Source organism: Mesoplodon densirostris, chromosome 1 (assembly GCF_025265405.1).
Source record: "Mesoplodon densirostris isolate mMesDen1 chromosome 1, mMesDen1 primary haplotype, whole genome shotgun sequence".
Taxonomy (NCBI): Eukaryota; Metazoa; Chordata; class Mammalia; order Artiodactyla; family Ziphiidae; genus Mesoplodon; species Mesoplodon densirostris.
In genome coordinates this window covers 192,758,518-192,781,907 of record NC_082661.1, presented here as the reverse complement: position 1 = coordinate 192,781,907, position 23,390 = coordinate 192,758,518, and the positions used below count along the sequence as shown (strand labels likewise).

Here is a 23,390-nt window from a genome sequence, read left to right as displayed (position 1 = left end):
TGAAGTACTAAAATAAGTATCATTTATTTACTCTACAAATGCTCATTGAACACCTTCTATCTGCCACTTGCTGGGCAAGGCTATGCCAGTGTAATTACTAGTAACTATTTCTGATTGAATTAAATCCTTCATGTGCTTTATTTCATTTAATCCTCACAACTCTTTCAGGTAGGTTTTGTTATTATCAGGTAAAGAATTGATGTTGTAGGGTATACAGAAGTAGAAATATAACACTGTACACATGAAACTTACGTAAGTCAATGTTACCTCAATTAAAAAATTAATTAAAAAAAGAATGGTGGTGTTAAGAAGTATTTGTCAAATATGTGCTGCTATAAACACTGCCATCATGGGTAGTGGAGTCAGGATTGGGACCCAGTTTGATCTGACCCCAAAACCAATGCATTAAAGACAAAGTAAAATTGTAGAAATTGGAGGTTAGCAATATGATGTGAAATTAGGGAAATGGAAAAAGAGGATACATAGAAGAAAAGTCTGAATTATACTATTTAAACATTTCCCTCAATATGCCCTGTTATAGCTTCTCATGAACAAATACCCTGTCACTCTAAGATGAGGTGTACAGATCTCCTGCCTTCTGCAGTTCACCAGTCACACAGACCAGGACTCCTTCCATCTTGCTCGTTGTCTCCTCTTCACAGTCTTCCAGGGACTAAACTTAGTGCATAACGAGATGACTTGAATGTACTCGTCCAGGTGATCCCTGGAAGAGTTAATATACATTTCATGTAAATGCAGATGGTGCCGGGAATCGTGAGAAACAGAGGATTAAATTAAATGATCCATATGTTCCATTAAGAAGGGTTTTTCACCAACAGTAAGATGCCTGGACCGTGACAAACATTCTATAGACAATGAAGATGTTTCTGAACAATTCATAATTGTCCCAGTTATTCTGAAACAATTAAAATAGGTTTTGCCTTTGGGACACAGAGCCATGGGGTCCTCTTTGAACTCGACCTGCCACCTTGTGGATATTGGAGGCAATAAAAAACATGGCCCTTGAATAATACACTGTAATAATAATATGATCTGGTTAACATTTTTTGAGGGCTTATACGCTAGGCACTATGCTAACCATCTTTTTCTTTTCTTTTTTTTTTAATTGAAAACCTTTATTAACAGGTGCTTTCAGTTTGCTGACTTTTTTGAAAAAATCAAGCTGTAAACTTTTATTACAAATTAAAAATGAGATTCTTAAAAATCTCAACTTGACCAGATATGAAACAATTTAAAAACCTTTAAAGGTGTATTGAGAAAAACCAGGCTTTTTTTTAAAAAAAAACACGTTTGTCATTACATTTTAGTTTCTCATTACTAAAAAGAGACGTCTTTAGGTAAAAATAATAAAAACCCCATGCTGCATTGATAACGCAGATAGTTCTAGTTATTCGCTCAACAGGCAAAAAGCAAGCACTTTAGTCTTTAGCTCCAATCTTTTGTTCATTTCTTACTGCTGGAATTTCACATTCATTTCTTCTTGTTGGATGACTAAACCGGATGATGGTAGAGATGGTAAACCAGCATTTACTCAGCCCCGCCCTGCTCAGCCTCGGGAGCGGACGCATTCTCAGCTGGTAGATATGCTGCTTTTGTCTCTTTGCCACCGTGTGGTTTAGGGTTTTCTGGGCGTCTGCGTCGGTAATTGAAGTTGCGGCGGTACCGACGTTGAGGGGGCGGCTGACCTTGGGTCTCATCTCCTAGATTTTCCTTATCTTCTTCACTGCCGTCCTCCCTGCGCTGTCTTTGGCGAGGAGGGCCCCTGCGGAACGGTGGTCTATAACCCCGATACATATTCTGTGTCACTGGTCTACCTTGTTCTCCTGCACCCTGGTTGTCCGCACCCTCCATCACCTCTCTCTGCACGGGAGGGTTGGAACGCTGTGCTCGACGCCCATAGGGTCGCCGCATGCAGTAAGGTGGGCACCTGCGGTAGGGCCGGCGCTGTCGGGCCTGGCCTTCGGGGGCACTCTCGGATCCCTCCGCCTTTTCCCCACTCTCACACTTCTGGTAATTCTGCTGGAGGTTGCGTGGAGGACCCCTGCGACGTGGAGAGCGGCTCTACGGGTCGCGGTCTGCGGCACGTTTACCGCCTTGCGCTGGCACCGCCCCAGGGCCTGCATCGTTTGCTGCTCCGCACCCTCTTCTCCTTCATCGAACTCCACGGTCTCCCCATCTCCTACAGCGCGACAGTACCTCCTGGGGTTCTTCTTCTTTATGGCAGTCCGGTGAACAAATGCATCTCCCTCGGGGTCATTCCTGTTGATGAAACCACACCCCTTTCTCACACTGAACCATTTTGCTGTTCCCCAAACCTTCGATGCGATGGTCTTGTCGTCCCCGCCGGCAGGCGCCGCCGCTGTGAGGCCGCCCGGGCCGCCGCGCCCTGCGCCGCCGCTGCCCGTCGTGCGGGGCTTGGGGTCCGCAGCTCTGAGAGCGGGGGGCGGCGGGCGGCTGCCGGGTCTCGGCCTCGCTGCTCGTGGCTGCGGCGACGGTGACTGGGGCCCCCTGCGGCAGCTGCGGCTCCTCCCGGGCTGGGACGGTAAATAGGCCGGCGGCAGCGGTGAGGCTGCTCGGGGCTCTCTGGGGTCCGCCCTCCGCTCCCGCTACCGGTCGAACTCTGTGTTAACCACCTTTTAAATGTTTTCTTGTGTAATGATCAAAATAACTTTATGAGGTAGGAACTACCACTGTCCCCATTTTAAGGGTGAGGAAGAGGTGACTTAGCAAGGTCAAGTAATTTGCCTACAGTCACAGATCTGGGCAGCATGACCTCAGGGCCCGTGCACTAAACCACGCACTGTCCTGTGCTCTATACAGCCCCTCTCATTCTCATGTAGTATTTAAACATTTAAATAAATATTGCAGTTCTTTGGAAGGGTCAGTAATAACCTTCCATCCTTAGATAGCCACCTTCCATCAGAATCATCAGAAACATACTTTTAGCAGCTACCAGCTGGCCCAATGCATAGGAGGCAAGAAGGAGGAGAGTACAGCTGGAGGAGAGCTTTCCTTGGAGTCTTTCATTATCTCAAAGTTCCTTTCTCTTTGCAGGGTTCTGTCCAGTGATCACCACTCCCTTCCTGTTCTTATGTTTCTTCACACTCACTCATGCACAAACACCATCTGACCTAGATCCTACACCTTGGTTTTCCCGCTGTGTTACCTTGGACTAGTATCCTAACCTTTCTGAGCCTCATTTTCCTCATCTGTAAATGGCGATAACACTGACACATATAACCATGCTCTGAGAATAAATGAGATCTAAAATATCTAGCGTAGTACTCAGCACATAGTAAGTCCTTGATTCATATATACAACAAAAAATGATAATTTTACTATCAATTCTACATCACGTTTGAATAGCATTCAATACTTTTCACAGTAGCTCCAAGCATTATTTTCTGTGCTCCTTACATCAACCTGGTGCAAACGGCAGGAAAGATCTACGACCCCACTTTACAAATAATTGTCATTAAGAGTTGTCATGTACCTACTCTGACTAGGGAACTGGGCTAGGAAGTTAGAGATGTATAACATTTACATTGACTTTCACAATGGTTTAGTAGCTATCCTTTTTTATGACAAAGTACACAGTGAATCCCTGGTGAGATAATAGAAAACATATATATTGGTCTCTGCCCCTCATTCATGGCACAGGGCTCTTAAAACCCATGTAATTTCCTAAGTGGTAAGAGCATTAGGAGTATCTTTTGTCCTAATATTTGGTCTTTGCTAATGAGGCGACTCTGCATGGCTCCTGGATGAGGGCTGGTCATTGGAAAGACAAAGCCATGATTAGAAGCTTGGAATTTTCAGCCCTGCCCCTCGTTTTCTTGAGAAGGGAAAAGGGCTGAAACTGGAGTTAATGATCGTTCAAGCCTACGTGATGAAGCTTCTATGGAACTCCAATAGTCTGGGGTTCGGAGAGCTTCCGGGTTGGTGAACACATGGAGGTACTGGGCAGGGGGATGGGGGGTGGGCCTAGATGGGGCATGGAAGCTCCATGCCTCTTCCCACCCACCTTGCCCTACGCATCCCTTCCATCTAGACGTTAATCTGTATCCTTTACCATATTCTTTTATTATAAACTTCTAAACATAAGTAAAGGTTCCCCTGAGTTCTGTGAACCACTCTAACAAACTGGTCACACCCAAGGTGGAGGTTGATGGAAACTCCAATCTTTAGCCAGTCAGTCAGAAGCACAGGTGACAACCTTGACTGGCACCTGAAGAGGGGGGTAGTCTTATAGGACTGAGCCCTTAACCTATGGGGTTTGCTAGCACCAGGTAGACAGTGTCAGAATTGAGTTGAATTGTAGGACATCCAGCTGGTATCAGAGCATTGCTTCTTGGTGTGGGACCCACTCCCCATCCTCATCTCCACCCCAACCGCTGCCCGACATGGGAAATTGGGGATCAGAACCCGTTAAAGGGAAAAACCCATAAAATGATGCTTCCCCTACTTCCCCCAGGGCAATTTTGTGGCCTCCTAGAAATTATACTTATGAATATATGACTTACACAATGGAGTGATATGTAGCAGTCAGAATAAATAAAATACATGACATGCAATGCTATAGACGAGTGCCTTTTGCATGCCAAGCACTTTCTAAACACTAGGGATATAGCAGTGAATGCAACAGACAAAAATCCCTGCATTCCAATAACTAAGTTCTAGGGTTGAAAAGAACAGTGGCTTTGGAGTGGGATAAATTCCAAGGCAAAATAGTGGTTAATAGCCTGGACACTGTGAGTTGGGCTGCTTGGGTTTAAATCTTGACTCTTCCAATGGGCAAGTTACTTAATTTCTCTAAGCTTCCATTCCTGTATCTGTGAGTTAATGCCTACATTGGAAAGTTCCTTGAGGATTAATGATTTATCATATACTACACTGTTTAACATAGTGCCTGATATACAGTAAGCACTCAATGAGTATTAGCAATGGTTTATTGCTTGGTGAGACACTTACTTACCAAATCACTTAAGCCAAAATCGTGAGGGTATACTTGACACCTGACCCTTTTGATTATTGTGTTCTGTCAATTTTACCTCCTAAATACGTCTTGAGTGTGTATATTCCCCCCTCCCTTTTTCTCCCTTGCCATTATCTTAGCTCAGGCTGATGCTTCTAGTATTAATTAGAGAATTAATTTGCCAAGTGGGCTCCCTGCCTTTAGCGTTCTTCTCCCAAACATTCCTCTTCCTTGATCAAAAATTTGACCACATCCTTTCCCTGGCTGAAATCCTCCTTGAATGCTCCTTCCATGACTCTCCCTTGCTTATAAACTCTTTAGCATGGTCTGTGAGACCTTCATAATCTAGCCCCTGCCTATCACCGGTCACCTCCCCTTGTACTCTAAGCCTCCACCACGTTGGTCTCTCTCCCTAAACAGATTTTAAGCTCTTTGGGCAAAGGAAACGAGTCTTCGTTCCTCTGGTGTACCCAACACTTACTTAGCACAGGGTGTGTCACATGGTAGGTGAACTGAAGTCTATTGAAGAATGGTTGCAATGCTGTCATGATCATTTTGGTGTTGCTTGGTAATATAGTAAATGATAACATGGTAATTGAACACTTGCCATGTCCAGGCACAGGGCTAAGTGCTTCATAGGCATCATTTTACTTAATCTTTTTTTTTAAAAAAGCAAACCTAAGAGAGAGGTAAGTGCTGTTAAGATGAGAAAACTTTGGTTTAGCAGGGTTTCATAATTCCCAGCATCACAGAGTGGTAAATGGTAGGGCAGGATGTCAAAACCTGGTATGCGGATTCTAAATCCCTGTACTTTGTTCCCATAAGCATTTTGGAAATCTCAGAATGAGAAATATCTTCTCCATCTTTCTGAAAGCTCTCAGAAATGTTGACCAGTGGCATCCATTGATTAAAAGTTCTGGACATCACTATTTCTGTTTCTCATACAACTATCATTTTCTATTTTAGTCCAGACTAATAACTCCAACTAGAATTTTTTACCTTATATATTTCCTTTTGGTCTAGGTATTTCATCCTAGGTCCCTTTCAAAGGTAACGTGAAAGATTTGTTGAAATGTGTAGTTTTGCCAACTTATTTTAGAGGAAAAGCATATCTTAGAAACTTGATTCTAAACACCCCTTCTGGGAAAGTAGGATTTAACATGAAACAACCACAATTCATGCTTGCCATTCAGATGGGCAATGGTTAGATCAGTAGTTCAGCAGATGTTTTCTGAAATAAATTATTATGCATTGCCACTGCTCTAGCTTGATCAGACGAGAAAGGGGAAACCAGGATTACATACATACAGCCAGGATTACATACATTACATACAGTTTTTATTCCTTTCTTAAGGATGAATGTGATTAATAGGACGATAGACAAATGGAAGCAGCAACAGCTTTATAACCAAAACATGTTTTAAAATAGCATTAGTCGTCGGTGCCAGGTACCAAACAATGCTGGTTGATGATAACAACAAACAGATTACCTTTTACAGAGGCAAGAACTTGTATTACACTGTTTTGCATTTAATGTTTTAGAACTGTACAAAGAGTCTCACTTCCAAAGCAGTAATATAATTTGGATAGTATTAGCAGATCCTTAATATCATTTAAAAATTTCATTTATAAACGGCTACATTATGATGAGATGTTCTACGATAATAATCACTTTTTTGTTGTTATTATTATGGAACGATGAAAATTTCTGTTAGGGAAACAGGGTGCTCTTGACCCTTGCTTGTACTTGTAAACACTGCGAGAAAGAAGTAATTAGAGCTGTGGGAAAAGTCCGTCATGGGAGCAGGCAGCCTTTAGAAATGACATTCTTGACTCAGTCATCTCCTCCACAGATCTTTACAAGTGTGACTGCATAGTCTCCAGAAGTATCTGACTGCAAGGAACAGGACCGATGGAGAGAAGGACAGACATGGCGTAAATAATGAGGGGACCGTGAATGAATCAAATCGCACAGCACTAGGGGATTTGCTGGCGTGTAAGGCTCATGACCCGTACCATTTAGTGAAATGCACCTGTAATTCCATCATCCATTCACACCTGAGTGTAATCCTGTTCCAGCCTAGCATCTTCTTTATAATATATGATGTTTAAATTCTTCCTGATATACTGCAATTAAATTTCAATTTGGGTTTAAAAAAAATGAGTGCTTCGGGTTTCCCTGGTGGCGCAGTGGTTGAGAGTCTGCCTGCCGATGCAGGGGACGCGGGTTCGTGCCCGGGTCCGGGAAGATCCCACATGCCGCAGAGCGGCTGGGCCCGTGAGCCATGGCCGCTGAGCCTGAGCGTCTGGAGCCTGAGCTCCACAACGGGAGAGGCCACAACAGTGAGAGGCCCGCGTACCGCAAAAAAAAAAAAAAAAAAAAAAAAAAAAAATGAGTGCAGCAATTACCTAATATTACATAATCTTATTTTTCTCATAAAACTTGAGAAAATTATAGTTTTAATAGTATTTATATTACTATTTATCAAACACTTGCTCTTCTAAGGGTTAACTACTTTAACCCTTATAATAACTCTGTACAGTAGATACCATAGTAGCTCCACCTAACAGATAAGTAAAACGAGAAAAACAGAGGTTGGGAAATTTGCCCCAAACTATATAGTGAATAAATGCAGAGGGAGGATTCGAACCCAGTTAACCTGGCTCCTTAACACCAAACTATACTTCCTGACTTAAGAAAGTGAAATGAACTACATCCCCACAGAGTATGTTTCCCAGTTCCTCTCTCCTAGGCTAGCCAAAAAAGGATCTTGGTTCAGAAAAGATACCAGGTGAGATTGAGGCTTACAGTACAAGATGCCATGTTCGTCATGAGTCTGGGAGTTAGAAACCTGGGAGTCATCCTCGACTCCTTCCCTTCCTTTCTCCTCACACCAAGGTGTCATACCAAGTCCCTTAAGTTTTAACTCCTAGATATCTTTTGAGCCTTTGCTCTTTCCTCCTTTTGTATTACCAGTAGCTTTGCATCACTATTTTGTGTTACAGTCAGAGCTACTCTAATATGCCTAATATAGTAACTCATCACCCCACATACCTTCTATCTTATGTCCAATTCATTCTCCACAGACACAGGGATCTTTTCTAAATATACTTCTGGCCATGACACTATGTGCTTAAAATTTACACACTTCACTGGCCTCCCGTCGCTCTTAAGCAAGACAAAATCCTTAGACGTTGTCAGAAAAAGTCCTGAATGATCTGGTCCCACCAGCCTCAATTTTCATTAATGTTTCCTCCACCACGAGGTCTTTCCACTTGCAATTCCTTTTGTTAGAAGGCTCTGCTGACCTCTGACCCCCACAGCCTTCGCCTTGTTAAATCTAGTCATTTTTAGATCTGAATCATAACCTTCCTATAGGTCAAATCCTCCTGTTATGTGATCTTATAGCACAATCTCCTTTACATTGAACATGGTTGTAATTTTACATTTATTTCTAATTCCATAAGGACAGAAAACTTTTTTCTTTACTTATAATTGTAATCCTGAACCTGGCACATAATATACATTCAGTATTTTAAATGGAATGAATGAAATACTAATTCTGTGATCTCAAGTCTTCCTTTCAACTGAATGCATATTGCCACTCAGATTTTATTTTTCCATATTCCCAAGGTAGACTCCTAATCAATCAAGTGCCTCATTAATTCTTATCCTCCTACTTCTCATCATATATGTTTCTAGAGCATTCCCCTTTGAGACCCTATTGACCGGCATAGCACCTGGCTCATAGGAGGCACTTAACACATGCTTATTCACCTGAAAGGCAAGCTCAAGACCCATTTCCCAAGAAATATTCCCTATCTAATCCCAAACGTCTTTTACTCTCAGTTCCTATACTGCTGTCCTCTGTACCCCATAATCTAGTATTTAACTGCATGTTGTTTCATATTATTTCTTTATGTCAGCCACTTTATTCTCTCTTTTTAAAAAAAATTTCTTGGCATTTATAATATCACATTTTAGTATATACTATCAATATGAAATATTATTAGGCAGAATACTGTGGTAACTCATACTATTATCTTGTAATTGTTTTATTTATGCCCACCTCAGTCTCCACATAGATTATGAATTAATTGAGGGTAGCTATTATATTTTCCTTTAAAGACCCTGGAATTATGCTATTTATTAAATAGGTACTCAACTTGTTGATAAAGGAAATCTACCCAAAACTGTAATTTCATCCAATTTTTAAATTAAGATCCTATTATTAAGTAATAAGAAATACAGATTTGTTCTCACCTACTCTCTTCCTCTTCTCCTCCCCTGCAGTCATCATTTGAGAAAGGTGTTAATGAGCAGAGAAATGTCTAAATTAAAGGCGGAAGGAAGAGGAACCCAAGGCTGGGATGATATACAAAATGGAACTCTAGCTCCTGAATTACAGAATTTTTTTTTTTTTTTTTTTTTTTTTTCTGTACGCGGGCCTCTCACTGCTGTGGCCTCTCCCGTTGCGGAGCACAGGCTCCGGACACACAGGCTCCGCGGCCATGGCTCGCGGGCCCAGCCGCTCCGCGGCATGTGGGATCCTCCGGGATCGGGGCACGAACCCGTGTCCCCTGCATCGGCAGGCGGACTCTCAACCACTGCGCCACCAGGGAAGCCCTGAATTACAGAATTTTAACCATCGAAAACATCCTATTCATCAGTCTTGAAAATGTAATGAGATTACCTGATAATGTAAGTTAGGTGACAGAAGTGAAGAAACCTTAGATAATTTTAAATTACACACTGAACTCTGCAGCAATGGATTTTTCTTTTCTGTCAAGATAGATACACGTTGCTTAAATGTTTCCTAATACAGTAAGCCTCAATTACCCAGACCATGGAGGGGGGCAGGGAGAGCTACCAGTTAACTGAATTTCCTAGTTTGCCAAGGGTGAACTGAAGGCTTTTTTCGTGTTGCAACTCTGTTACTGGCAATCTTTATAAAACATATGCCTCTCCTTTTCTGCCTTGGTAAAAACAATTTGGTTAACGTTATTGTATCTTTCTCTGTTGATTGAAACTATTGTAATGTGTCAGATGGATTCAAATTTCGTTGAGTATGAGCAGTTGATGAAATCTGTGCTAAGCCCCAGGCACAGCCTGACAGCTGTCTTTTTGAATAAGTTTTCTATTTCAACTTAGGCATGCATCTTTTCCTGCAAAGGTTTAGTACAAAAAAAACAGCTCTCATTAAAAAAAAAAAAAAACGATTTTGGTGAATGAATCTAGTTGACTAACTGAGGTGCAGTGGAAGTCAATAATATTTACCAAAATTATGGATATATTTACATCTGTCTCAGCAATCCTACCAACTCATGAGAACTTATCCCTCAGATACACTTGTACCTTATGAAATTGTATATGCGTATTGCAGTGTTGTTTATAATAGCAAGAAACTTGAAACATCTGTTGATGTGGTAGGTACAAATATACAAATAATGGAATGATATGCAGCTGTTAAAAAGAATGAGAAAGATTACTATATCCTGAAATAAAGAACTCCAAGGTGCAGAACGATTTTATCTTTTGAGTCAAACAAAGAAGAAATTTAAAATATGTACTTTTCTTCTACTGTCAGAAAGAAAAACTGAAATAAATTAAAATACTGCAATATAAAAAACAGATTAAGCAACTTGCATATGCAATTCACAAAAGAAGAAAAATTAGTGGCCACTAAACCTGAAAAAAATGTTGAGTGTCTTTTATGTGCCTGGGATTTTAGAGCTGAAAAATAATCACTGTCTTTAAGGGATATTTTGTTATTACTCTTTTAAACTCGGGAAACACATTTACACACTGACAAGAGAGAGAAACCTAAGTCACATATCTCCATGTTTTGAGAATTATAAGGGAAAAAGGATGTGTAGAGAGAGGCATGATATGTTTTGCTAATTTTAAGAAGAGACTTACTTCAATTGCTGAATGTAGGGAATAGCCATACTGCTTCTTAAACTCTGCTCGAATGTCCAAAAGGTCAATTTCTGATCTGGAAACCATTATTCGGTTCAGAGTAAACTCATCAGTCCCAGCGCCCTGTTGAGAAATGCAAGTGTCCACGATACCAATCTCATTGCTCACAAAACAACATACAGAACTATATTTACAGGATATAGATAATGGTATGCAAAATATTCAACCACTGTGACTCTCCTTCACTCATTTTTCATCAAACATCATCATTCATTTATTCAAGAAATATTTATTGAGCATTTTGTCTGTGCCATCGCATTGTCAAATGCTGAAAACAGAGATGAGATGCCCCGGTTAAACTTTCAATTTTATAAAGGATACAGGTGAGAAAATGGGCCATTACAATAAAATCTGACATACGGGAACTACTGGGTACTATGGGAGCATATGCTCGGGAGGCCTAAGATAGATCAAAGATTAGGAAAGGTCTGTTTGAGAAAGTGGTATTTAAGCTGCGGCCTAAATAATCAGCCAGGGGAAGAAGGAATGGAGTTCTTACAGAGAGGAAAAAAAGTGTTCCTATACAGGAAAGAGCATGTGTGATGGTTTAGGGCAAGAACATAAATAATAAGAAGGAACAGCAAGAAATATGTCTAGAAAGGCCAGACTTTGTAAACCGTGAAATGAAATTCGACTTTATCCCAAGTGTGAAGAACTACTGCAATCTGTTAAACATGAGAGTGTTGAGATCAGATCAGATTTGTGGTTTCAGAAAATTCCTTTGACAGCAACAGTATGAAGAATGGACTGCAGGGCAAGAGTGGGATGAAGATAACAGAATAAGACTAGAAGCTTTGGGACCCATCCAGAGATGATTACATAACTAGAGAGAGAAGGGGAGAGACAGAGAGACAGAGACAGAGACAGAGAGATGATGATGATGATGGCCTGACCTAGAATAATGGCAGTAGGGATGGAGAAAATGGATAGATTGAAGAGATGCTCATAAAGGCTGATTGACAAAACGTAATATATCATTGGAGGAGAATGAAGGAGAGGGAAGTGTAACATTTCTCGCTGAAGAGTTAGGTGAATAGTGACACTCTTCATTTATTCATTCATTCAACAAATGCTTATTGAGCACCTCCTATGTGCCAGACATTGTACCATGTGCTGTGCATAAGGTAGTGAACAACACAGATGATATCTCTGTTCTCAAGCAGTTTACGTTCTAATAGATGGAGATGGACAGTAAAGACAATGAACAAGTTGCTCAAGTACATGGTAGTAAGAATCATGGGATGAAAGGAGTGAGTGAAAGGAAGCCAGCTGACCAGTGTAGTGAGGGAAGACCTCTCTCAGGAGGTGACATCTGAGCTGAGACTTCAGAGATGAGAAGGAGACCGCCATAGGCAGACCTGGAGGAGAGAGGACGACACACGCAAAGACCCTGATGTGGGAAGAGGCTCAGCATAGTCAAGAAACAGAAAGAAGGCTGATGTGGCTGATGCGTAGGGAACAAGGCTGGGGAGGAAAGGTATAACTTCAGCGAGTTGGGCAAGGCTAGTTCCTGTTGGGGTTATCCACTGAGATGACTGAATGCAGGATGGGGAGCAAGATTGGGGTGGGAGGTGAGGTGAGGAAAATGATGTGTTTACTTTGGACACAGCTTTGTAGGAGCACATGGACTTCCACAGGACATGTCCAGGAAGAAACTGAAGTAAGCACCTTCTATGTGCCAGGCTCAGTCTGAGGGTCTAAAGACATAAAAGAGCAAGAAAACCTCCTGAACAGATTCCTGGAGCTCCCCATCTAGCAGTGGCAGCAGACGAGAAAACACAGGGTTGCTGTATCATGAAAGGCTGCTGACGCAGTTTGGTTTAAGTAAGGCAGCTTGAGAGGCTACTGGCTCACGCTGGAGGTCTGTCATCCTAAAACAAGTTGACTGCCCACATTACCGTGAAGTGGGGGAAATGATTTACTCAACACTCCAGCGTACCTACGTCTGTAATGATTAGGATACTCATTAGCAACCAATGAGACAAATTACTAGACACATTAGCTACAGAAGAGAACTCATCAAGGTGGAAAAGAAATACGAAATTCCATCAACGTTAAGCAATATTTTTACATTCTCCTTGAGGGAAGTTAAGAATATATATGAAATTTCCAGACCAACCTTCAAAGCTTGGTGCAGTCTTTTAGCTAAAAAGGCAGGCGTGTTCCTTGCACAACAGACTGTTATAAAAAAGCAAAGTAATGTTAGTTTCATTTAATAGAAATTGAGTTACTCTACAGTAATACGTTTAAAAAAATTTTTTTTAAGTAACCATACCACTCTCCTCCCCATTCCTGGCTTTTCTTTAGAATGAGTGAATGAATGCTTAACCTGAATTTCAAAGCCTTATAATGTCATATTTGCATGGAACTTTAGCACAGTAATTATCCTTAGCCACAGGGAAAATAAAATTACCTGCCAAAGAAACTCTCACAGCCGCTGACTCATTTCCAGATCCCAGACACACCAACACCTACGCTTACATTGATAACTCCCTAGGGTGTACCACTGCTCCGTTTCTAGCATCTTTGACTACTGATGAATAGCTTGGGTCTAAAGACTGCAGAGGTGTTGCTCCAAATAGCTCATTAGGTAAGCAGGGGCACTGCAGCTCAGTTTAAAACCAGTTTTTCCAATGGAAAGATTTTCTCTTAAATGACTGGATTAGAATTTATAGGTTGATTAATTACATTAGAACCAGCACTTATAATCTAAATTCAGTTATCAAAAAAATACTACAATCTTTCAATTCTTTATTTTGAAATAACAAGTAAAGCAGAATAAGAAAAAGATAATAGACAAAAACATAAGCAAATTAATTATCCTTTAAGTAAAGTGAAAACAGCCAGGACTAGAAAATTCTGTAGGGAATAAATCTATTTATTACAACAATTATTTTTATCATCTTAAATCTGATCTCTAGGTAGGAATCTGACCAAAAGTGAAGAAATTTTGTAATGAATTTTGGAGAACAGAACAAGAATAGTGACTTTCTCATGATGCCTTTCAGACTCTCTTAAGGAAAGCTAAAAGGCCTTTTGTGTAAGTGATTTAAGGGAAACAGAAAGAGAAATATATTAGAAACATGGAATCTGGGAGAAACATGAAAACAGTTATAGATTTGAAGCTGTCTGAGAAGAAATCAAGGATGAAAATTGATATTACCTATTTTTTTCTCAAAGTTATATTCAGCAAGGCTTAATCATTTGATTGAAAGTTTTATGCCCACTTTTAAGCTATTAAGCTTTTCAATCATCTCCCTCACCCCAGACTAAATGCAGAGAATCCTTTCTTTTCATAACCCTTTACCTTGTTCTCTGCTTTATGTTCTTAAACACACAATTTGTTCCTCATGAATATTTGGGGAGATGGTGGCATATGCAGTATAAGGAAGCTTGCTTTAAGACCCAACCCCAGCAGGGAAACTCAGAGAAATTCCTAAAAATCAGGGAGTCCACTGAAGTTCATTATGATGACCCAGTGTTCACAGTTGCCTGCTTCTTACCCTCTGTGTTCTTTACCAAAATTTACTCAGGCCTCTCCCCTCCCCCATACAGGCCCCTGAACCCTAGCTTGGCCCCCAGCCTGAGCAGATGCTGAAATGCAGAACGTGTCCCCTTTTCAGCTGGTCCTGAGAATCAGCTGACACAGCGAGACACATTTCCTGTCAACCCCCAACGATTATGCCCCCTTGCTTGTCCAACTTCCCTTTGAAAGTTTCTGCTAAGGTCTGTTTATCTCCTCCCCATAAAAGAAAAGCTTTTTCTGTTTGATTTTCAGACTCTTGTACATTTCTGAGACTCAACTATTCTCCCTATTGAAATAGTCTCTTTGAATAAAGCCTCTCCTTATCTAAGTCCAGATTTGACGGCTAGCAATCTTCCTACCATGCATTTCTAAGATGTTAGAACTCAGATGGTTTTTCACGTCAAAAGCTATGCGTTGACATACTGTATTAGATTCCTTGTATATGAAATACCCAGGACAGGCAGATCTATCAACACAGAAAGTAAATTGGTAGTTGCCAGGGGCTGGGGGCTAGGGAGGAGTGGGGAGTGACTGTTAAGGGACACAGGGTTTCTTTTGGGGCTGATGGAAATATCCTAAACTTAGATAGTGGTGACAGTTGCACAACTCTGTTAAGACATTAAAAAGCACTGAATTGCACACTTTGGGTGAATTTTATGGTACTTAAGTTATATCTCAATAAAGATTAAAAAAAACTGTTGTATTCCAATGGTAGACTGAAATAGAAAATGAAAGTGTGACATATCTTGAACTTTAAATTAAATTATAAGGTCTTTCTTTTACTTGATAAAATAATATATATTATAGCCCTAATTTAGTATATAATTCAATGTCTATTTCCAAAAATGCTTCTTAGCTCAATGAAGTAAGAATTTGTACATCTCAATAAAGTTTTTCAAATATTACAGCAGGCAAGGTAAAAAGCAGTAAAATTGATGTAAAGGTTAAAATATGAAATGGAGGGACTTCCCTGGTGGTCCAGTGGTAAAGAATCTGCCTTCCAATGTATGGGACATGGGTTCAATCCCTGGTCAGGGAACTAAGATCCCACATGCCATGGGGCAACTAAGCCCGCGTGCCACAACTACTGAGCCCATGCACTCTGGAGCCCGTGTGCCACAACTAGACAAAGAAAACCCGCACAGCACAACTAGAGAGAAGCCCACACGCCGCAGTGAAGAGCATGCGCACCACATCGAAAGATCCCACGTGCCGCAACTAAGACCTGATGCGGCCAAAAAAATTAAAAAATAAAAAACAAATAAATATTAAAAAAAGAAATGGGAAAAAATTAACTGGCTATATCATTGCCACTGGAATATTCTCAGAGCTAATTATGGAGGCTAATCCCTAATTTCTTTTTTTTTTTCTTGGCCATGCCACGCTGTACGCCTGTGGGATTTTAGTTCCCCGAACAGGGATTGAACCTGTTCCCCCTGCAGTAGAAGTGCAGAGTCTTAACCACTAGACTGCCAGGGAAGTCCCTGATGCATATTTTTTAATTGAAGAAGAAGCTTTTTTTCCTTCTTGGCCTATCTTTTAACAAATCAATCAGAGTCATATATTTTAAGTGGCATTTGGATCAACAGTCCTATTCTTGGCACTGAAGAGAGGCTCAGAAGTTAAATGAAATAACATATGTGGAGGAAACTAAAGCCCAGACTTTAGTGAGTGCTTGCTCCCTGGGATATTTTCTGCAATTTAAAATATCAATAGTTGAGCATGGACTGTGTGATATATGCAGGTTTCAGTCTCTATTTACGCTGCAGCACTTTGGAGGGGTTGGTTGACATCATAGACCGTGGAGCCCAAGTGCCTAGGTTAGAATTCTGGCTCTACCACACTTTCCCTGGGTTACTTGGGGAAGGAACTTAACCTTCTGGTGCCTCAGGTTTGCCATGGGGGTAATAATAGTCCCTAATCATGGGATTGTTATGAGGCTTAAATGGGTTGGTATTTGTAAAGAGGTTAGCACAATGCTGAGCGTATAGTAAGTGCCTGATGAGTGTTTATTTAAAAATACAATTTGAGGCACCCTAATGGGGAGTTCACCCTCCAGAGATGGTAATTAAGATTTGAAAGATGAATCAGAGGCTCACCCCGGAGGAGGTTACCCTTAGACATCAGCTATCTTTAACTCACCGTAGAAGTTATTAATTGTCATGATGGATGTTAGATATGATTTTTCATTGGCGAAATGACAAGCTGTGTGGAGTACAGGTACTCCTACCCTGGCATTAATGGAGAAGCAGCCTGGAGCAAGCCCAACAGCCACCCAAAATTGGATATTTAGGATTCTGAACAACTTAGGATTGTTCATAACAATTTAGGATTGCTATTTAGGATTCCGAACAATCCTGTGTGTGTACAAGCACTTAGATTTAATTGCCTGACTCTGACTAGAATGGTCCCTGGATCCTGTCTTCCAAGAGTGTCTCCTTTCTCTGAATGCAATCTTTCTTGCAAGGTGTTCTTTGGGTTCCTAAAAGCACAGACTGCAGAGACCTGATTGAGAAGACAGATCAGCTTATATAACTGTGTTTTTGTCTGCTTGTTAATCCATGTGTCTCTCCAGGAACGGATTCAGTCTGGGACTTCTTTTCTTTTTCATAGTCCCTGTTCGCATCACCAAGAGGGAGGAGATCTGTAGTTCCGACCTGAGTTTAACTTTGGGAGGCCACTGCCAAAAATAACCAAATATGACGAATTACCACATGGGCTTAGGTCTGTGTTTTCAACAGGCTCCATAAAAATGCCAGTAAGAATGTAATATTTTTATCTCTCAAGGAGTTGATGATCCAAACGTGGTAACAAGACAAATACAGAGTTAAACGGCAAAGGAAGACCTAAAAAGATAACTTCTTCCGGCCTCCATTTAACAATATTTGTTGAGCATATTGTGTATACCATGGACTGTGCTGAGGTCTGTGAGGAGCATAAGGATGAAATCAGTCAGGATTCTGAGGTGAAAAGAGCTAGTCTCGAGATTTATTTAAAACAAGTGCAAAGTAACTCAGTTTATAAGCACTCAAGGGCTTACCTATGGCTAGCAGTAAGTCTTCAAAATGCCCAGACAATTCTCCTTTTATGCTGTCCTCAATGTCCTTCTGGCTGATATTTCTGTATTCATCAAATGCTAAAAAAAACCCAGCATCACAAAAACATTTAAAGTATCCCAGTTGACCACACTTGAATATATTGTGGTTTGTGATTTGACATGCAGCAAATCAAGCTATTAAGTGGCAAGCTCAAAAACTCCTTTAAACCATCAAAAACTCAGCACAGAAGTTTTTGTTTTTTTATTACTTTTAAAAAATGTCATCTACAATAAAACCTGAACTTCATAGGCCATTTTCTTCAATGATCAATCTCTCTCTCTCTCTCCTCTCTTCCCTCCCCATTCCCAGGCTGTAAGCATTTAAAATAGCCTGAAAGGTTAAAAGGTAAATAATTTATCTAGTAAGGTGAGCTACTTTTAAATTATAGCAGCACCTGGGAAACAATGTGGTCATGAGTCAAATATGTTTTAAATCTGCTAAAGAAATCTTAATTATGAAGATTTCTTTGTGCTGAGTAAATCATTCCCTAAGGCAGCATAGCCTACTTCATACTTACTAGAAGGCATTCAAAGTACTTGATCAACATTTGCCCAAAAGCAAAACCTGTACATACGTCACCGAGCATGTAGGCATACTTTGTAAGCCAAGTATATTTTTTCCAAGTGAATTTCAAAAAAAGAAAATTTGGGGAGAGATCTAGGATTGTTTGGTTTTTATTTTTCAAATAAAGACATCCATAAAGCAACTATAATATACTATTGCCATTATTTTATAAAAAGGATGAAATTTTAACGCCCAAGTTTCCTCATTTTCCCATGAACTCGGCATAAGCGTAGTCATCACTGTGGTTGTTCTCTAGACCAGCACTGGGAAGCCACAGTCAGATGTCCCTAATAAGTGGAGATCTGGGCTTCTGGGTGCCGTTGCTTCCAGAAAGACTCAGAGAGATGCATGAGTGAAGGGGTGGGTGCTTAGCTGTTCCATGTAATAGTTGGTCTGATAAAAAGAGTTCCCCCCCACCCATTTACCTTCATATCAGAAAAAGTTGAATGTTAATCTGCATTAATGCATTAACAAAGACTCACCCGCAATGCCTAGTTTTCCTGGAAAGTGGCTAACTAGGCAAGAGATGGGCTGGAAGCAGTGCAGTCAGGCTCCTCCATCCCACAGGAACACTCCTCTATGCTCTCACCCCAGAGAGCTGCTCCTCTCTTCTCCCTGCCATCCCTCCCACTCCCACCCCCCAGGTTGTTTCCTGAAATGTTTGTACATAAAAATGGGAAAGCCATCACGATTTTTCACTTCGTTTTCCAGAACTATGTATGTTAAACCTTGAAATATTTGCAAAAACAATACAGTGCAAAAAAGGGTTGTAATGCAAGTCCATACTCAGTTTCAGTTGAGGAAAGCTCCTTAAACACAGGATCTCAGTGAACGCATCTTCATCCGTGCCCCATTTGTTCTCACCAGCATTATAGAGAATCTGTTGGACAAGGGAGAAGACTTAAATGTTATTACAGACCCAATTCTGTCTCTTTCTGAGGAGGTGGAATGAGAAGAGGGGCAAGTTTATTTTACAGGTCATTGAGATCATCGATAATCCGTGTCTCTCACTTTTAGTGGACTGGAAATCTGACAGTTGTGTGGCAGGAGCCAGGGGAATAATAACCACCACTGGGGAAGGCAGAAAGGTGGGGTTAGGGGATCCCCAGGTGTCAGGCTTCTCCTCCAGACAGGACAGGAGAGAGCATGACCCCAGCTGGTGCCGTGGAAGTGAGAACGCAGTCAGGAGGGAGAATTGTTAAAGGAGATGTTTTCTTTGCTCTGTTACCAACCTGGGCATCCTCTTTGGCCAGCTGCTCATCCACTTTCAGACCCTCATCTCTTCTGCCCTAGACAGGGAAGATAAAAGTGAGGGCAATCCTTTTAAAAATAAAAATTCCATCACTCGGCATTCCAACCAGCAGGGCATCTTAGAGCTGCTTCTTCAGTGGCAACCACGCAGCACAAAAGAATCAGGCACTTGGGGCTCTCGTTCTGGCACCGACTAGCCATGAAACCTGTAGCAAATCACAGTTTTCTGAGCCGCAGTTTCTTCCCCTGAAAACTCAAATGTCTTAATGGAATCAAAAGACAAGCCACACACTGGGAGAAAAATATATGAAAACACATATCTGAAAACACATATCTGATATAGGACTTGTCTCTAAAACATATAAAGAACTCTTAAACCCCAACAATAAGATAACAAACAACCCAATTAAAAATGGGCAAAATATCTGACTAGACATCAGATACACAGATGGCAAGAAAGCACATGAAAAGGTACTCAACATCATAGGCCATTAGAGAACTGAAAATTAAAACAATACTCCTACACACCAATTAGAATGGATAAAATTCTAAACAGTGACAACACCAAATGCTGACAGGGATGTGGAAAAACGGGAAATCTCATTCCTTGCCGTTGGAAATGCAAAATGGGACAGCCTCTTTGGAAGACAGTTTGGCAGTTTCTTACAAAACTAAACATACTTTTACAATACGACCCAGCAACTGTGCTCCTTGACGCTTACCCAAATAAGGTGAAATCTAATGTCCACAGAAAAACTTTCACATGAATGTTTACAGAAGCTTTTGTTCATAATTGCCCAAACTTGGAAGCAACCAAGCTGCCCTTCAACAGGTGAATAAACTGTGGCATATCCATACAGTGCAATAGTACTCGGTGATAAAAAGGAAATGAGTTATCAAGCCATGAAGAGAGGCAGTCTGAAAAGCCTGCATACTGTATGATTCCAACTATAGGACAGTCTGGAAAAGGCAAAACTATAGAGATAAAGAGATCACTGGTTACCAGGCGTTCAGAGGGAGAAAGAGAGGGATGAAGAGCTGGAGCACAGATGATTTTTAGGGCAGTAAAACCATTCTGTATGATACCATAATGGTGGACACAAGACATTACACATTTGTCAAAACCCATAGAATGTATAACATGAAGAGTGAATCCTAATGTAAACTATGGACTTTAGTTAATAATAATGTGTCGGGCTTCCCTGGTGGCGCAGTGGTTGAGAGTCCGCCTGCCGATGCAGGGGACACGGGTTCGTGCCCCGGTCCGGGAAGATCTCACATGCTGCGGAGCGGCTGGGCCCGTGAGCCGTGGCCACTGAGCCTGCGCGTCCGGAGCCTGTGCTCCGCAACGGGAGAGGCCACGACAGTGGGAGGCCCGCGTACCGCAAAAAAAAAAAAAAAAAGAAAAAAAGAATAATGTGTCAGTTCATTCATTCATCATCTAATTCATCATCTAATTCTTTTACCATTCATTCATCATCTAATTCATTCATCAGCTATAACCAATGTACCACACTAGTGCAGATGTTAACAACAGGGCTCACTGTGATGGGGGGAAGGGGCATATGGGAGCTCTCTGTAGTTCCTGCTGCATTTTTCTGAAAATCTAAAACTGCTCTAAAAAATAAAGTCTATTAAAATAAACCAAAACCTCAAAGATTCCCCACTAACTCTACTGTTGAAGGCTCTGTGGCTAAGTGCGTGTGCTTGTACACAAATAATTCAGCACGTTCTAGCAAGATGGGAGACGGAGAAGGAAAAGAAGATTGCTTGAATTATTTTGCAAATTATAGGTGAAACATCTGGCTATAATACTTTAAAAATGCACTTGTTCCAAACTAGTGGTTACCAGCAGGGAGAGGGAAGGGGGCAGGGGCATTATAGGAGTAGGGGAGTCAGAGGTACAAACTATCAGGTATAAAACATGCTCTAAGGATATACTGTAAAACACAGGGAATATAGCCAATATTTTATGAAAACTATAAATAGAGTATAACCTTTAAACACTGTGAATCACTATACTGTACACCTGTAACATATAATATTGTAGAGCAACTATACTTCAATATAAATAAATAAGTAATAAATAAAAACTTAAAAAATGCATTTGTTCCTATTTGCAAACATTAGGTCTTTGTATGCCTGCCTGATTTTTTTTTAAATTACTCTTTTTCTTCTTTTTTAATTTATTTATTTTATTTATTTATTTTTGGCTGCGTTGGGTGTTCATTGCTGCGTGCGGGCTTTCTCTAGGTGCGGCAAGCAGGGGCTACTCTTCCTTGTGGTGCGCAGGCTTCTTATTGTGGTGGCTTCTCTTGTTCTGGAGCACAGGCTCCAGGCATGCAGGCTTCAGTAGCTGTGGCACACGGGCTTCAGTAGTTATGGCTCATGGGCTCTAGAGCGCAGGCTCAGTAGTTGCGGCGCACGGGCTTAGTTGCTCTGTGGCATGTGGGTTCTTCCCGAACCAGGGTTCGAATCCATGTCCCCTGCACCAGCAGGCGGATTCTTAACCCCTGCACCACCAGGGAAGCCCCGGCCTGCCTGACTTTTGCATGATTTCTTTTCTCGGTTTCTTTCAGTGCTGCTGCTACTCTGCTCTAACTAGTCATCCCTAGTTTGCCGCCTTCTTGTTCTCCTTTCATCTTTCACTCTGCTCCAATAATAAAAACGTGGATGATCACTGGTATTAATTACAATAAGCAAGCACCACCACGTATTGACGTATTGATAACTTTCTCTAAGTATTTCACACTCTTTCTCTCTTAATCTTCACAACACGCTCTGAGGCTGGTACTGTTATTATTTTAATTGTACAGATGTGAAATGAAGGCTTTGAGGCTTGACTTAAGGTAACTCGTCTCAGCATAGAAAGCTAGCAGGCAGCAGAGCAGCACCAGACTCCGGGTCTTATTCTGAAACCCTGCCCAGGAGCCTTGCTCTCCACTGCCTTCTGTGGGCGTGTGTGCTCATGTGCACAGAAGCAGATCTGCACCTATGAACACAGACCTGTGGGATCGTATGTTTGCAGCGATACCTCATCAGTTTGGGTTTGTAGGTTCAAACATCATAAGGTTGTCACCATTGGAAACAACTGAAACCATAATTAGGATAAACTGTTCCTTAGTGGCATAATGCCTCACTTTGCCAAGTGCTGCTTCAACCCTCAGGCTGGGATGGTTGCTGGGATTTTCTCACATATTAAGGGCTGTGTAAATCAGCTGAAAGAGGCTGTTGAGATAGGGCTTAAATCATTTCCTCTCGTACACACACCTATGACTCTATCTCATCCTTGACCTCACCACCTTTTTTATAAAACCAAGAGCCTCCTAAGAAGAGACGGCAAGGTGTGGTCTTATTTGGTCACGTGGTGATGAATGGTTTAGCAGCTCTTCCAAAGGGGGCAAGGATGAAGTTCCAGCAAGCCACATTTTTTTCATCCTGAGACTGATATACCCATCTCTGAAGATAATTCATCTGTATCACGCTTCCTACTTAATTTAAGTGCTACCAAAAGAAATATATATTCTTTCAAGTCCAAAAGAAAATCAACATGTTCTTAAAAATGGAGACAAAATGGAAATGAACAATTATTTCCCTTCCAGATGAAGGTGCAGAACATTTTCTAATGTATTAGGAAAACTGATCAAAATACATTTAATCCATATACTGACCAAAACAAGATTTTTTGGTTACATCACTATGTTACACCTTTATGAGGGTGGTTAAACATTATACTGCGTGGTGGCAATGCAAATGTAAGATGAACAAATCATTTCATAAGGAAAACTGCAATCTCATCGTCTCACTTTGGTTATTTTCAAACACCCTAAAAACTATTATTGACCATGCAGCTTATTGGGGACTTCAAAAGTAAAAAATAAAACCTTACATCTGCCAAAGTCAACAGAGCTTTCCGGAAGTCACCAGATGTTTCAGAACTAATTTCATCTCCAAGACTCTTCTTATACACTGAAA

The 23,390-nt window shown here is 41.1% G+C and overlaps 1 protein-coding gene, 1 non-coding gene and 1 pseudogene across 3 annotated transcripts in view; all 3 read right to left on the bottom strand.

Annotated features, from left to right (window-relative positions):
- Positions 1 to 1,428: 1,428 nt before the first annotated feature.
- Positions 1,429 to 4,068, bottom strand: LOC132488876 (Y-box-binding protein 1-like; annotated as a pseudogene).
- Positions 4,069 to 6,312: 2,244 nt separating this feature from the next.
- The window catches only part of ANXA3 (annexin A3), a 61,270-nt gene continuing 44,192 nt past the window's right edge, over positions 6,313 to 23,390 (bottom strand). For both annotated transcript variants that reach the window (XM_060113681.1, XM_060113691.1), the window contains 7 exons: positions 23,305 to 23,384; positions 19,397 to 19,453; positions 18,951 to 19,044; positions 17,543 to 17,638; positions 13,096 to 13,154; positions 10,917 to 11,039; positions 6,313 to 6,890 (listed from right to left, as the gene is read on the bottom strand). In XM_060113681.1, coding sequence (XP_059969664.1) covers positions 6,831 to 6,890; positions 10,917 to 11,039; positions 13,096 to 13,154; positions 17,543 to 17,638; positions 18,951 to 19,044; positions 19,397 to 19,453; positions 23,305 to 23,384 — 569 coding nt within the window. In that variant the 3' untranslated portion in view covers positions 6,313 to 6,830. The remainder of the gene's footprint in view (positions 6,891 to 10,916; positions 11,040 to 13,095; positions 13,155 to 17,542; positions 17,639 to 18,950; positions 19,045 to 19,396; positions 19,454 to 23,304; positions 23,385 to 23,390) is intronic.
- On the bottom strand, positions 15,909 to 15,981 carry TRNAR-UCU (transfer RNA arginine (anticodon UCU)). The gene has a single exon. It is a non-coding gene; the product is annotated as a tRNA-Arg (tRNA).